Below are 13,190 nucleotides of genomic sequence, written 5' to 3'. Positions count from 1 at the left end.
TTACACCCGAATGCAACCGAAACTTTCATAACGGCTTGCAGCAGTCCCTTCGCGTCTGCCATCGGTGAAGATTAAAAATAGATAGCAAACTATGCTTTCTCTTTCTACAAAAACGATGTGCAATGGAATCATTTTTGTGTCGAGTCAACTCTCAGCTTAATTTTTGCACGTTGTGAATAGTTTCGCAATATCAAAGGAGCTTGTAAAATCAATATCAAGTATGATATTTTGTTCCAATATCACGCGGGATATAGTGAGAGCGGAAATATATCAATTGATTTCTGATTTTGCCAACACTGTATGGAACCAAGACTTTTCCTCACTAGGGCCTTCCTATGTGCCAATTTTGTATGAAACTAACTGCCACCGGAAAAGTCTCAGTAGTTTACTTTACCACAGACGGGAAATTAATATTTGGTATAGCTGAATCTCAATCAAAATTAATTTAAAACATATTAACTGATGATAGTGCGTGCCCCAGGATGGGAATTCAGCAAGGATAAAGTCCAAGTGCTTTAGTTTAAAGTTAGAAATCAAATCGTTCAAGCACCCCACATGGCAGAAGTTTGATCAATATTTCCATCAACATTTTCAACAATTTTTTATTTTGATAAAATTAACAACTGTCAAAAACTAGTTTCCAGCAACCCAATTTTTGACAGTGATTAGTAGTTTACGGTTTGTTGATTATTTTTAATATTTCGTCCCTTTTATTTAACTAACTTTAAGAATTCCTGGTCAATATATTTAACGAAAGTTGTTCTATTTTATTACGAAATTTGTCATAGCTTAAAGAATTTGGGCACAACCTAATACGGAAGATGTCACCACTTTAAAATATATTCAATTACTAAGAGATGAACTAGCCTATGGCTAAAAATCTCTATAATAAAGAAAAAAAAATTCAATTACTTTAGGTTATATAAGGTTATCAAAAAATTTAAGGTAAACTGATCACAATTTCCACCTAAATCAGACATCACTTCTAAATAGATCGGTCAAAAACTTTTTTTTTTTTTATTATAGTCACTTTAACACTTTGGGTCATTCGTGACTTGTCCGGGGTGAGATTTGAACTCGTGACTTTGGCGTGAGAGGCATGGATGCTAACCACTACGCTGGGGTCGCCCCCGAGTCAAAAACTTTTGCTGAGAGTATGGCCACATATTAATTACTCATTTACCACAGTTTTGAATGAAATTCTATGTTCAGTTTCCCCAAAACCAAAGAGAAATTCGATGAAGAGAATCAATTCATGAAGATACGCCTTTTTGACAAGGCTATGTGAAAAATATTGTAAGGAATGATCACTAAAATTAGTCGCATCGTGTAACGCAATCAGTCACAATTGATGATGATGGACCCATCTCTTACCCATACAATGGTTTAAGCTGAACGATTTATCTTTAAAATAATTAAATATCCGATTTAGGTTAGCGACTGAAAGTCAATTTTTTTTTATTTGTTATATGCGACAGTTAGAAGATACTGAGAGGTTAGCACATATCATCGGCAAGAGACGTGCGTGTGAGAAAATTTGCGAAAAAAATTTAAGGGCACCGGTGGGATTCGAACCCACAATTCCCATTCAGTACACGGGTGCATTGCCAATTATACAACGGTGGACCTATGGTCTACGGATGTATTTGGCTAATGACATATGAGTTTCGAATCCGTTTCCCTCCCTAGTCTTTTTGCGCAAGCGTTCTCAATACACAACAATGGTCTATTACCGACGATATGTGCTTGTACCGCAACCACTCAGTATCGGTCGATGTGAACAAACACAACTCGTCTCTGTTCTACATCACACATGTTGGATACGGGATGTCCAATGCAGTTACGATACTGCAATCATGCAATCATGTTAGGCAGTCCAAATGACCGAAGTAACAATCATGTACCCATCACTTCGAACTGTACATTAGACAATTTTTGACCTATGATTATCTTAAATAAATGAAAGTAAATTTTGATGGATGTTTTTGTATCACATACAATGATAGAAGTGCAATAGTTCGTATCGCTTAACTCTATTTGTTACATTTGTTACTTAGGACCTTTTGAAAAGTGACGCGAGAATTTCTTGTCGAACGATAAGATCACCACGAAAAAATCAAGAATCCATTTAGTCACCAATCTCTACTCTAGTCCTAAGTCACTCATACTGTTCTCTTTGACAAAGTACGTTAGCTCACACTCTCCGCTCTCGACACTACTTAATAACACAAAGCAAACCTCTTCGTTCATGTCCGAATGTATGGGTTCTGTCTCTTTTCTTTCGCCAACGAACCAAAATTAAAATGTCATTTAAAAAGAATCCATCCTGCACAGAACAGAAGTGGAACTTCGTATCCAAAAGTGGCTCCATATTATTTTTGTAAACACTAGCGCGCATAGGCGTAGCCAGAGGGGGCAGGGGGCGACTGCCCCCTAAACCCAGCAACACAAAGGCTTTCGGTGAAATGGCGTTCGGTGAAATGACAATGAATGAAAATGAGGAAGGCAAATTTGACCTGCAGTTTATTTATTTTTTTAATCTTTATTTTAGAGATTTTTAGCCTTAGGCTAGTTCATCTTTTCTGCAGTTTATATGGGTAGCATGTTTTGATGATGTGAGTGTCGATAGAAAACCCGCGCATACCCAAGCATCGCTTGGTGAACAAAAATGTTCTTTCACCTTTTGATATACTGATTTGTTCACACTTCCACTTCTGTTCTGTGCATCCGTTCTAATATGGACGCCAGATTTCAGAAAAAGTGGGAAATACCGTTAAATTTTCTTTAATATCGGTATTTCCGGAATCGGGACGGTTGCTTCCGCTTTTAGAAAACGTGACATATGATGTCAAATACCTTTAAATGTGGATATTTTCGGAATTGAAGTGGCGTTATAGACCGTAAATCGATGTCCGACGTCATCTAGAAATCCAATATGGTGGCTTCCGCTTTCAGAAAAACTGGGGAGTAGTGTCAAATATCCTTCAATATAAATATTTTCAGAATTGGGGTTCCCGCTAGAAACCGAAAATTGATGTCCGACGCCATTTTAAAATCCAAGATGGCGGCATCCAGTTTAAGAAAAGAGGGAAATGCTGTCAATCCTGCTTCATTATAGGAATTTTTGGAATCTGGATGACGTCTTAGGACCGTAAATCGATATCTGGTGCTATTTTGAAATTCAATAAGGTGGCGTCCGGTTTCAGAAAAAGTGAGAAATACTGTCAAATATTGAAGGGTATTTGACAGTATTTCTCACTTTGGCTATTTTCAGAATTGGGATGATGTCTCGAGACCGAATACCGTTGTCCAACGCCATTATGAATTCCAAGATGGCGGCTTCCTGTTTCAGAAAAGAGGGAAATACTGTCAAAAACTTTACAATATGGGTATTTTCGGAATCAGTGTGACGTCTAGAGACCGTAACTTCCAGTTTTAGAAAAAGTTAGAATTACAGCCGAGTACCCTTCAACATGGCTATTTTCAGAATAAGGATGACGTCTCTAGACCGGATATCGTTCTTCTTTCCTTTATTTAACGTCGGTCTCTGTTCCGCAATCTAGTGCCAATCACCGACGGACATCGATTGCCATCCATTTACGGCAACCGAATGTGCAGGAAGGCAGCTTCCACACCTGCATAGGATATCTCACCCATTCCCAACACACATGGGCCGGGACCAACGGCTTTACTTCCCTTCCGAAGGAAGACGTGACCAGAGATTTTTATGCCTCAGAAAAATCCCACCGACCTCGGCTGGGATTGAACCCAGACCCATCGGGGTGTTAAAAAGCAGTCACGCTTACCTCTACACCACCGGCGCCGGCTGACCGGATATCGTTGTCCAACGCCATTTTGAAATCCAAGATGGTGGCTTACGGTTTCAGAAAAAGAGAGAAATACTGTCAAATACTCTTCAATATTTATAATCTCGGAATCAGTGCGACGTCTAAATACTGTAAATCGATATCCGGTGCCATATTCAAATCCAAGATGGTGGCTTCCGGTTTCAAGTCTCAAGTTTGAGATGCAACCAAAAGTACGTATTGTTTATTTGTTTTTTTTTTTTATTATTTAATCTCTCGATAGCCGGCTATCGAAAGAACATATTCATTTTGTTTAGTGATCATGAACTTTGAGAGTCATGACGGAGAGCTTGGGATTAAACCCATGATTTTCTGCTCAGTAAGCAAAAACGATCCCTCCAGGGTCATCGAGCATCTCCTAACCATAACACTTCGCGACAAAACAGGACTACTTTTTCGCTTGATATGCAAATAGCTTCCGAGGTTAATGTTCAATATCAAATATACAAATGATGTTGGCGATTTAATGTGCTGTGGAAGAGCTTGGGGTTAAATCCATGATTTATTGGTAGTACCGCCATCTGTGGCGCACATAGTCAATTCCCTTGCGTTTTACGTTTTCACACTACCGCTCTTAAAATCAAACATGACAGCTTCCAGCTACAGGAAAAGTTGGAAATACTGTCAAATACCACTCAATATGCATATTATCGGAATCGGGGTGACAGCTAGGGACCGGCAAGTGCTTTCCTACGCCATATTGAACTGCAAAATGGTCGCTTTCGTCTACAGATAAACAAAGTACTGTCAAATACCCCCACAATATGGGTATTATCGGAATGGGGACGATATGTAGAGGTCAATAATCGATGTCCAACGCAAGTTTGAAGTCTAAGATGGCAGCTCTCTGTTTTTGTAAAACTATCAAATCCCCTACAACAGACGGAAAATCGAGTATGACGCCATTTTTGGAATCCGGTCTTTTGGCATTCCGATTTTGGTCTTTCTCGTTCGGAAAATATCGATAGGGTATTTGATAGTTTTTTATTTTTTATGAAATCAATGGCCGCCATATTGGAATACAGAATGACGTCGAACATAGTTTTTCATTATCTAAACGTTGTCTCCGTTCTGAAAATACATATTGTAGGGTATGTGCTAGTTTTTCTTTCGAAACCGAGAGCCACCATGTTAGATTCTAAAATGGCTTCGAATATTGATTTTCGTCCCCGTTCCGGAAATAACCATATTGTTGGGCATTTGACAATATTCCTAAAACAAATGGATTTCAAAATGGCGTCAGACACCGATTTTCGGCATCCACACGTCGTTCCGGTTTCGAAAATATTCAAATTGCAGGGTGTTTGGGCCTAAGCATGGCCCTTGATGATGAAAGAATGCAGCTTGCTGTCTTGTGACTGGATTTGGATTTGCTTGTCCGCAGACAAACGGTTCATGGGTGGACCACTCAAACAAACTACAGACAACTGATGTGGGCTGTGTTTGTAAAAACACTTGCTTCTGGATGTGATTTACCTATTTCGTGCCGTGTGCAATGCGCGTTGTGTGCAAAAGCAGGTACATAACAGATTCTCCGTGATTCATCCCGTTCGTTCATCGCACTGTTGCCACGATGTGTGATGTCTAACTGCTACAGAAGACTTCGTTGGTGTGTGGTGATAGGGTTACGTGTTTATTTTGCATAGCGTTATTGGTGCTGGACTGAAGCGCTAACACAAGGTATTTGACATCTTGGATTCAAAATCGAATCGGACATCGGTTTTCGATATCTGAAAATACCTTTAGTGTAGGGTATTTGACAGATTCAAAATATAATACTAACAACGTGAATTTCAGGCAAATTTTATAAAACTTCGTATATCTTAGTTGTTTGAAGATGGACACTTTTTCTGGCTTAAGCAACTTTTCATCAAATTCTACGTTCTTCAACTTTGCCCAAGATAGCAAACTACTATTTAAAAAAGTTTGTTTCGTTGCGCCATCTTTGTGGCAATAACTTGAACTATGTACTAATTATACTAAGAAACTTCACTGAAAACGTCCACTCAGTTGAATGCAATCCCAGAGCGATATTATTATTTTCCTGCTGGATTTTATTCCCTTCCCACTGTGCATTGGGATATATCAACAAGGATATAGTAAGTTGACTAAGGTAAAATAGGATTTACGTTTGGACGGAAATGAAAGTGAATGAATTGTTGTTTATTTTAGACACCTATACGTACACTAACAGTTTTTTTAACATACTTTCTCGTATTAGGTACAACAACATGCAATGTATATAACATTTTTTTTTTTTACTTTTAAAAATTGGATAGCCTCCCTAAAATGGCTGTATTTGCGATTATATCTCATGCCTAATAACAATTAAATTTTGCAATTTTATCAAACTGACATTTGCTTAATTGCGATGTCAAGGCACACTAGTGGCCATTCAATACCTATGGAGGGTACAATACGGTTGCCTGCTACCAATAATTTAGGTCCGTTAAGTGACCTTTGAACATCAACGAACGAACTTCAAATAAATATGTTTATTTTCAAACTAAGACGGACATTTTAAGAAGTTTGAGTCCATGAATTTTCTCATTTTCTAAAAATAACTGACGGCCCAGCATTCGGCCTAATGACCCATCAGTAACCTCTCATAAAAAGAATAAAAATAGCATGATTTATGCAGAAGTGACATAACTGTATAGCTTTTTAATATTTCATCATTACCCGTGACAGCTTCTCCACACTGCAAATTTCAGCTCAGGTCACCTGGTCACAACTTATTCCGACCATCCCTCACCCAGCGCTTTGTAATTTTTCGCGAACAACCGAACTCATCACCCATCTGGTGCACTTCCGACTTTCCTTTCATCACATCCACCCAGTGGGCACAGTCAGTGTAGCAATAAATGCTCAGCGACCCGTTCCAGTCGCCGGTTTGCTGGTTGATGGGCATCTGGGGCACAGCCGAACAAATTGATTGGCAATTCATTTATTAAAAACCCTCGTTTCGGAAAATGGGCTTCCATCGCTTCTTGTCAAACATTCTTGTTTTAACTTGTTGTAGCATCGCTACTACTATTAGTGTGCCCATAAGCTATGGCGAAATGAAGTTGAAATAGTGGATTTGAGCTTGTGAACTGGTCGAGTTCAGAACGAGCGATAAAAAAAAAGAACGCCCCCAACGGAAGAGCAGTATGCAAATGGACGGGTGCAAGATTAATTGGGATGTGGTCACAGCAGGCAGCCACTCCGACGACCGGAAGCTGCACAAAGGACTACCCTGCTGATACTGCAGCAGCGGACTGCATTCCGGGCTTTTCTCGCTCTATTTAGCGAACAGCTTTAGTCCTACAGTTGAGGGAAAAAAACCACCCCAAAAACGACACACCCCTCCAGTGTATCCTCTCCGGGCGGGAAAAGAGGTTAAATGGGGCTGGATTACAGCGATCCAGAAAGGAGGAAAAAAGCTCTCTGTGAGCGAACTTTGGGGGCGAGATAAATTCCCTGCAATAAATTATGCTATCTTTCCTAGTTTTATGTTTTATTAAAGACCTTTATCCGCTCCCAGATGCATCTTCTTTGCCGCCGTTGTCCACGTCGTCATCGTTCAAGCCTTTGATGGTAGAGCTAGTTCATCCTCGCCCACTCCTAGTGGGAGGGAAAGTAGAGAGACGGTGAAAATAGATTTTTCATTTGGTTCCTCGTCCCCCATCTCGGCATGTTGAACCGAGGATGGAAGGTGGATTCAAATGGAAACAGACAGGACCAAGGCCACCACGATGCGGAGTGCTCTTCTTCCAACCAACGTTGTTAGTACGGGTGCAATGATGGGGAGATAAATGAGCTACAATCGAGTCGCGCTGCTATTCCTGCTGTTCGGATGAGATGAAGGAATTTGTATCTGTCGAGCTTGCCAGATCCCTAGGATGGATTATTTCGTCTTCGGGTGAATTATTAAGTTTTTTTTTTTTTCTTTCCTTCTTTGCATTTGCGGAACGCAGATGATCTGATCTGGTCGGCACATCCCAGGGATTCATTAGGATATTCAATTTTGTATAGTGTGCAGAAAAAGACCGTCCTTTCGTTCTACGAAAGAGAAGAAAAATGTTGGAGCTGATTCTATCTAATCAGGAGAACTCATCATTTTAAGCGATGACTCATCCTAGCGCATTTATCTTAATAGCAAATCGTAAACACAAGCCAACGACCGACCGACGACGACGACGACGACGACGACGACGACGACGACGACGACGACGACGACGACGACGACGACGACGACGACGACGACGACGACGACGACGACGACGACGACGACGACGACGACGACGACGACGACGACGACGACTAGAATGCGGAACAAGACTTTCACCCTCGACAATAGACTGGGCACGAATCGAAGCTATCAGGGCAATCGGAAGTCAAGTTGTTCGATGATAAAAAATACTTTCGGAAATTACTTCCACTATACGCGACAGAATGGGTCCTAATTTCATCGTCTCGTCCTGCGGCCAATGGCGATAGGTCGGGTTTTTATAGTGACTTTGTGCGATAGGATGTATTGACTTTTTCTTGGTTGTGTGGTTTCGAACAGTTGGGTGGAAACCAAAAAGGAAGTTAATTGTGTGAACAACTGTAAGGAAGCAACTATCGCTCACTATAGCACTTACAACACTTAGTCCTGTCACACTTTTTGAGAGCACACGATCTTTCTTCCTCTGTTTTTTATGTTTATATATATATAATTCAAGGGCTACTTAAATAATGGGTGTTCCTTTGCGGTGAATAATTCAAGGGCTACTTAAATAATGGGTGTTCCTTTGCGGTGAACACATTTGAGATTAATTTGAAGAAAAAAAGGCTGTTGATGATGCTGTTAACCTAGAACCTGAAATGAGAAGTCGATCATCGATTATCTGGGATGGCAAAATACCACGAGATATGCGTTTAGCGGAATTCTCCTTCAAAGGAACATGTCGCCAGCAATTGTTTTTGGTTAGCTTTTGGATTTCCGCTATTCTGTTTGAAACGAACACCTTCCAAACTGCAGGTGGAGATTAGATCCAGTGCAGAACGATGCTGGAATCGGACCAGAAGATTGCTGTTCCCGAGAAGTTTGTGGTTTTTCTAACTTGTTCCATCAGCTGGCTGCCAAGGAGGGCTGCGCAAAGCTCGAGTTTTGGAATAGTGAGTCCACGTAGAGGTGCAACGCGAGACTTAGCGATGAGTAGTTGGCATTGTTACAACCCTTTTCCATTCCATTCGAAACTACGTAGACACACGATCCATATCCGTGGTCGGAAGCATCACAGAAGCAATGGAGAGCGTAATGGTTGTTCGTGTTTGCTAGAACGCGTCGGGGAACCTTCAGCTTCGACAGTTCAGGGATCTCACCACGGAAACGCATCCACCAGACCCGAAGGCTTTCGGGAAGTTCCTCGTCCCAAGGAATGTGTATCGCCCACAGCCTTTGGATGAACATCTTCGCACTCATAACTACGGATCCGACTAATCCGAGTGGGTCGAATAACTGTGCCATCTCGGAGGCCACTATCCGCTTGGTGACCTTCTCCAGTGGCGGTAAGGCTGGAATCTTGAAACCGAACTCATCCGTGATGTCCGACCAAAGAAGACCCAATGTTTTTACGGTTCCAGAACCATCGATTTCTGTTTCTGGCGAGAACTCCTTCAAATCATCATTCACGTGTGCCAGAACCCTTGTATCGTTGGTGCTCCATTTTCTCAAATTGAATCCAGCCAGCTTCAGGAGCTCCTCTAGCTGCTTGCTCGCCTCGATGGCGACCTCCAAATCGTCCTCGCCAGACAGTGCGTCGTCCATGTAGAATCCGCTGAGGATTACTTTCGCACCTAGAGGGTATCGGTGACCCTCGTTCTCCGCCAGTTGGTTCAGCACACGGGTTGCGAGATACGGTGCACAAGAAGTGCCGTATGTAACTGTAGTGAGCTGGTACCGCTGAAGTTGTTGAAACCCACTTAAGCGCCGAAGAACTTGCAGGAATTTGCGGTCCAATTGATGGACCCAGATTTGGCGGAACATCTTCTCCGCATCTGCATTGAAAACGTACCGAGGTATCCGCCAGTTGAGAACGATTGCGAGCAGAGGAGGTTGAACAATTGGGCCGACGAGCAAAACATCATTCAGCGACAACTGGGAACTCCCCTTGCATGTAGCATCAAATACCACGCGGGTCTTCGTGGTAGAACTGTCCGGGTGGAAGATGGCATGATGTGGCAGGACAAACTGGGGATTTTCGACGCGAGGACTCAACTCCATGTGGCCTAGTGCCTTGTACTCCTCCATAAACTTAACGTACTCGTTCTTGAAGTCACTATTCACCGCAAACTTCCGCTCGATCGCCAAAAATCTACGTTGCGCCACCGCAAACGAATCTCCCAACATAGCAAGCATTTCTTCCCGTAGAGGAAGCCGAACCATGTAGCGACCATCATTCGTCATCACACGCTTCTTCCAAGGGTGTCATCGCCTTATGGTCGTCGAAGTTCTCGACCTCCCAAAAGCGCTGTAACTTACTGTCGAGACTTGCAGTTGCATTCACGATGCAGATTGATGAAGCATTCGATGGTTCGGATAATCTTCCAGCAACGACGTACCCGAAGACGGTCTTTTGGAGTATCTGGTAACCAGCCGATAAGTGTACCTTATGCGTTTCCATTAATGAGTAGAACAGATCTCCCCCAATCAGGATGTCGACCCCAGAGCTGATGTTGAACCTGGGGTCTGCGAGAGGAATGTTATCGGGGAGGTTCCAACTAGCGATATCGATGTGCTTGCTAGGGAGTGTAACCGTGATTTGTGGTATGACAAGGCATTCGAGTAGGTAATCAAATCTTCCGAAGCGAGATGAGATTTTGATGACTACCTTCGAGCGAATGTGAACGATGCCTTGACCAATTCCACTGACATCGACGCTTATCCGGTCACGTTTCAGTTCCAGCTTCCGTGCCAGAGCTTCCGATATGAAGTTGGCTTGAGAGCAGCTGTTCAGAACTCCTCGAGCGCAATGGTAATTTCCACTGACGTCCTTCACTTTCATCACCACTGTTGACAGAAAAACTTCATCACTATGCGCCTTCACGGAACCTTTTTGTGGGGCAACGTAGAAAGCCACAGGAGAAGAGCCCAAATCGAGGATATTGCCGATCGATCGCGACGGGAACGAACTAACCGGCGACGGGGAGGGAGCTACGACAACCGAATACGAATACGTGTTTACCGAACCGAGTTCGACATGCGAAGATATCGGACGCGATGGTGGTGAAGCATACGATTGCGTTTCGATTGCGGACGAATTCAACTGGTCTTGCTCGGAAGGAAACACCTCACTGGATACCGTAGAGCATGCCAATGCTGTTTGACCGGCGGATTTCACAGCTACGGTTGGCGACGACCAATGCAGAAGAGTGTGGTGCTTCTTCGAGCAATTCCTGCAGCTACCACTGCTACAGTTTTTCGCCAGATGTGATCCCTTCAGGCAATTGATGCACAATCCATGCTTCTTCACCAGCTCAAAGCGTTGCTTCGCCTCCATTCCGATAAACTGATCGCATTTGAAGAGTGGGTGTGCTTGCTTGCAAAGAGAACATTTGCTTGTTATCTCTGTTGCAATGTGAGTGGAAATCGGTTTGGGTTTTGTAGGCCTTGATTCGAAAGGTGTATTTGAAGGCTGCAGCAGCTTGACAGACTGCAGGACTCGCGACGTTTTCCGCACAAATTCTACCAGTTTCTGGTAGGTAGGACGTTCTTCTCCCTCACATGAGTTTTCCCACTCTTTGAGCGTGCTAGAATCGAGCCGTTTGCTCAGGGTCTCAACAAGCACCGTGTTCCACAGATTAGCCGGGTTGTCCAGCTTTTCTAAAATGCCCACATGATGATCAAATTCATCGACGAGGTCGTATAATGTCGACGACGAAGCCCTTTTCACACAAGGAATTGCGAAAAGGGCAGCGAAATGATGTTTCCGTAGGAGGTTAGGATTATCCTATCGCTCACAAACCGATTTCCATGCGATCGGATAGTTATCGGAATTTACTTCCAGATTGGCGACCATGCGAGCGGCTTCACCCTTGAGAGCCGCCTTCAGATAGTGCTTCTTCTGCACCGACGAAAGATGAGCGCTTGCATGGATCATGGACCGAAAAATGTCCCGAAAGACAATCCAGTTGGATGAATTGCCGCAAAACTCGGGGATGTTGATTTCCGGCAACCGCACAAAATGCATTGGTTGCACCGGAGGACGACGATCGTTCGAAGTAGAGGGTTGAGGGATTACCGGCAACTTGCTGACGAGCGACGCCTTCAGCTCGAAGTACAAATTCTGAAAACGAATGCGTTGCTCGGACAATGTTGGCTCAGCATCGTCGTCACCTTCATTGTGACCTTCGAGCTCTTCGATCTCGTCCTGCACCCGTGCAAAATCTGCCCACAAATGATCAAGGGACTCAATCCTCACTTTTACTTGGTGAAATTGACCCTCTTGATATTGATCGTTGAAGTGTTTGATCAACGCGGCAGAGCCAAGAATGGTTGCTCTTTGCCGCAAATACGTTTTTAATTTTGCAGCCGTAGAACGTGCCTCACGTTTCTTCGGTAGTGTCATCTTTATTGGCAACAATGAAACAAAATCGCACCCACCTGGTATCGATGAATGGATTACCTCTACCGTCCTTTGCCCGTTCGCTGTGGAGGATTCCAAACTTCGTCCCAGAATCCGGAGTGTCGTGATGCCGAGAAGAATGGTAGGCGATCTTCGATGGTTTGATCCGCCTGGAGGGCCAATTCACCACGATGAATCCGAAACAATGGATACCACAAGCCACGCGGTACCGGCGACGATGACAATGGCGTACCTTCCAGAAGTTTCTGCAACACTTGCTCCCGGGTTTCGGCACCATAAACTGTTGGGGAGCGCACTTACCGTGCTGGATTCTTCAGCCGTAGGTAGCCTTGATGTTATCGAACGGCGACAGGTGCACTATTGGGAGAGCCTTTGGGTTTTTTTTTTGACGACGGCGAAGGACACAAAGGAAAGACACACTGCACTTTTCCCTAGTAGAGACTTTCTCTGGAGGAACGATTTCCTTTGGCGACGGAGGAATGTTATCTACCGAACTTTTCTGTGCGACTATCGAATGCAAACTAAACTTTATTCTCCTCTTCGTGTCTCGGGTATTGTGCTGCCTGTGGCGCATCGTGTAGAGTGTAGTGGTTCACATCGATTGTTGTGTGTAGTGGTATACAAGGTAAGTAGTTCAAGTAGGTAGGTATAATTCAAGGATGGGTAAGTATAGTGTTTATAAATTTTGTTCTTGTAATTTAATCGAATT

The 13,190-nt window shown here is 43.2% G+C and overlaps 3 protein-coding genes across 4 annotated transcripts in view; all 3 read right to left on the bottom strand.

Moving 5' to 3' along the window:
- The window catches only part of LOC135711029 (uncharacterized), a 405,472-nt gene that overhangs the window by 98,756 nt on the left and 293,526 nt on the right, over positions 1-13,190 (bottom strand). The gene's annotated exons all lie outside the window — the stretch shown is intronic.
- Positions 1-13,190, bottom strand: part of LOC135711019 (leucine-rich repeat neuronal protein 2-like) — a 451,318-nt gene that overhangs the window by 275,557 nt on the left and 162,571 nt on the right. The window lies entirely within an intron of this gene.
- LOC135711038 (uncharacterized) lies at positions 8,965-10,254 on the bottom strand. The gene has a single exon (XM_065233781.1). It carries the CDS (start codon positions 10,252-10,254, stop codon positions 8,965-8,967), a length of 1,290 nt encoding a protein of 429 aa, XP_065089853.1.

The sequence above is a fragment of the Ochlerotatus camptorhynchus genome, unplaced genomic scaffold, assembly GCF_037179485.1.
Source record: "Ochlerotatus camptorhynchus isolate MF236.1 unplaced genomic scaffold, CSIRO-AGI_Acam_v1.1 ptg000416l, whole genome shotgun sequence".
Lineage (NCBI taxonomy): Eukaryota > Metazoa > Arthropoda > Insecta > Diptera > Culicidae > Ochlerotatus > Ochlerotatus camptorhynchus.
Note: the sequence above shows the minus strand (reverse complement) of the source record. Positions and strands in the feature narration are given on the sequence as shown.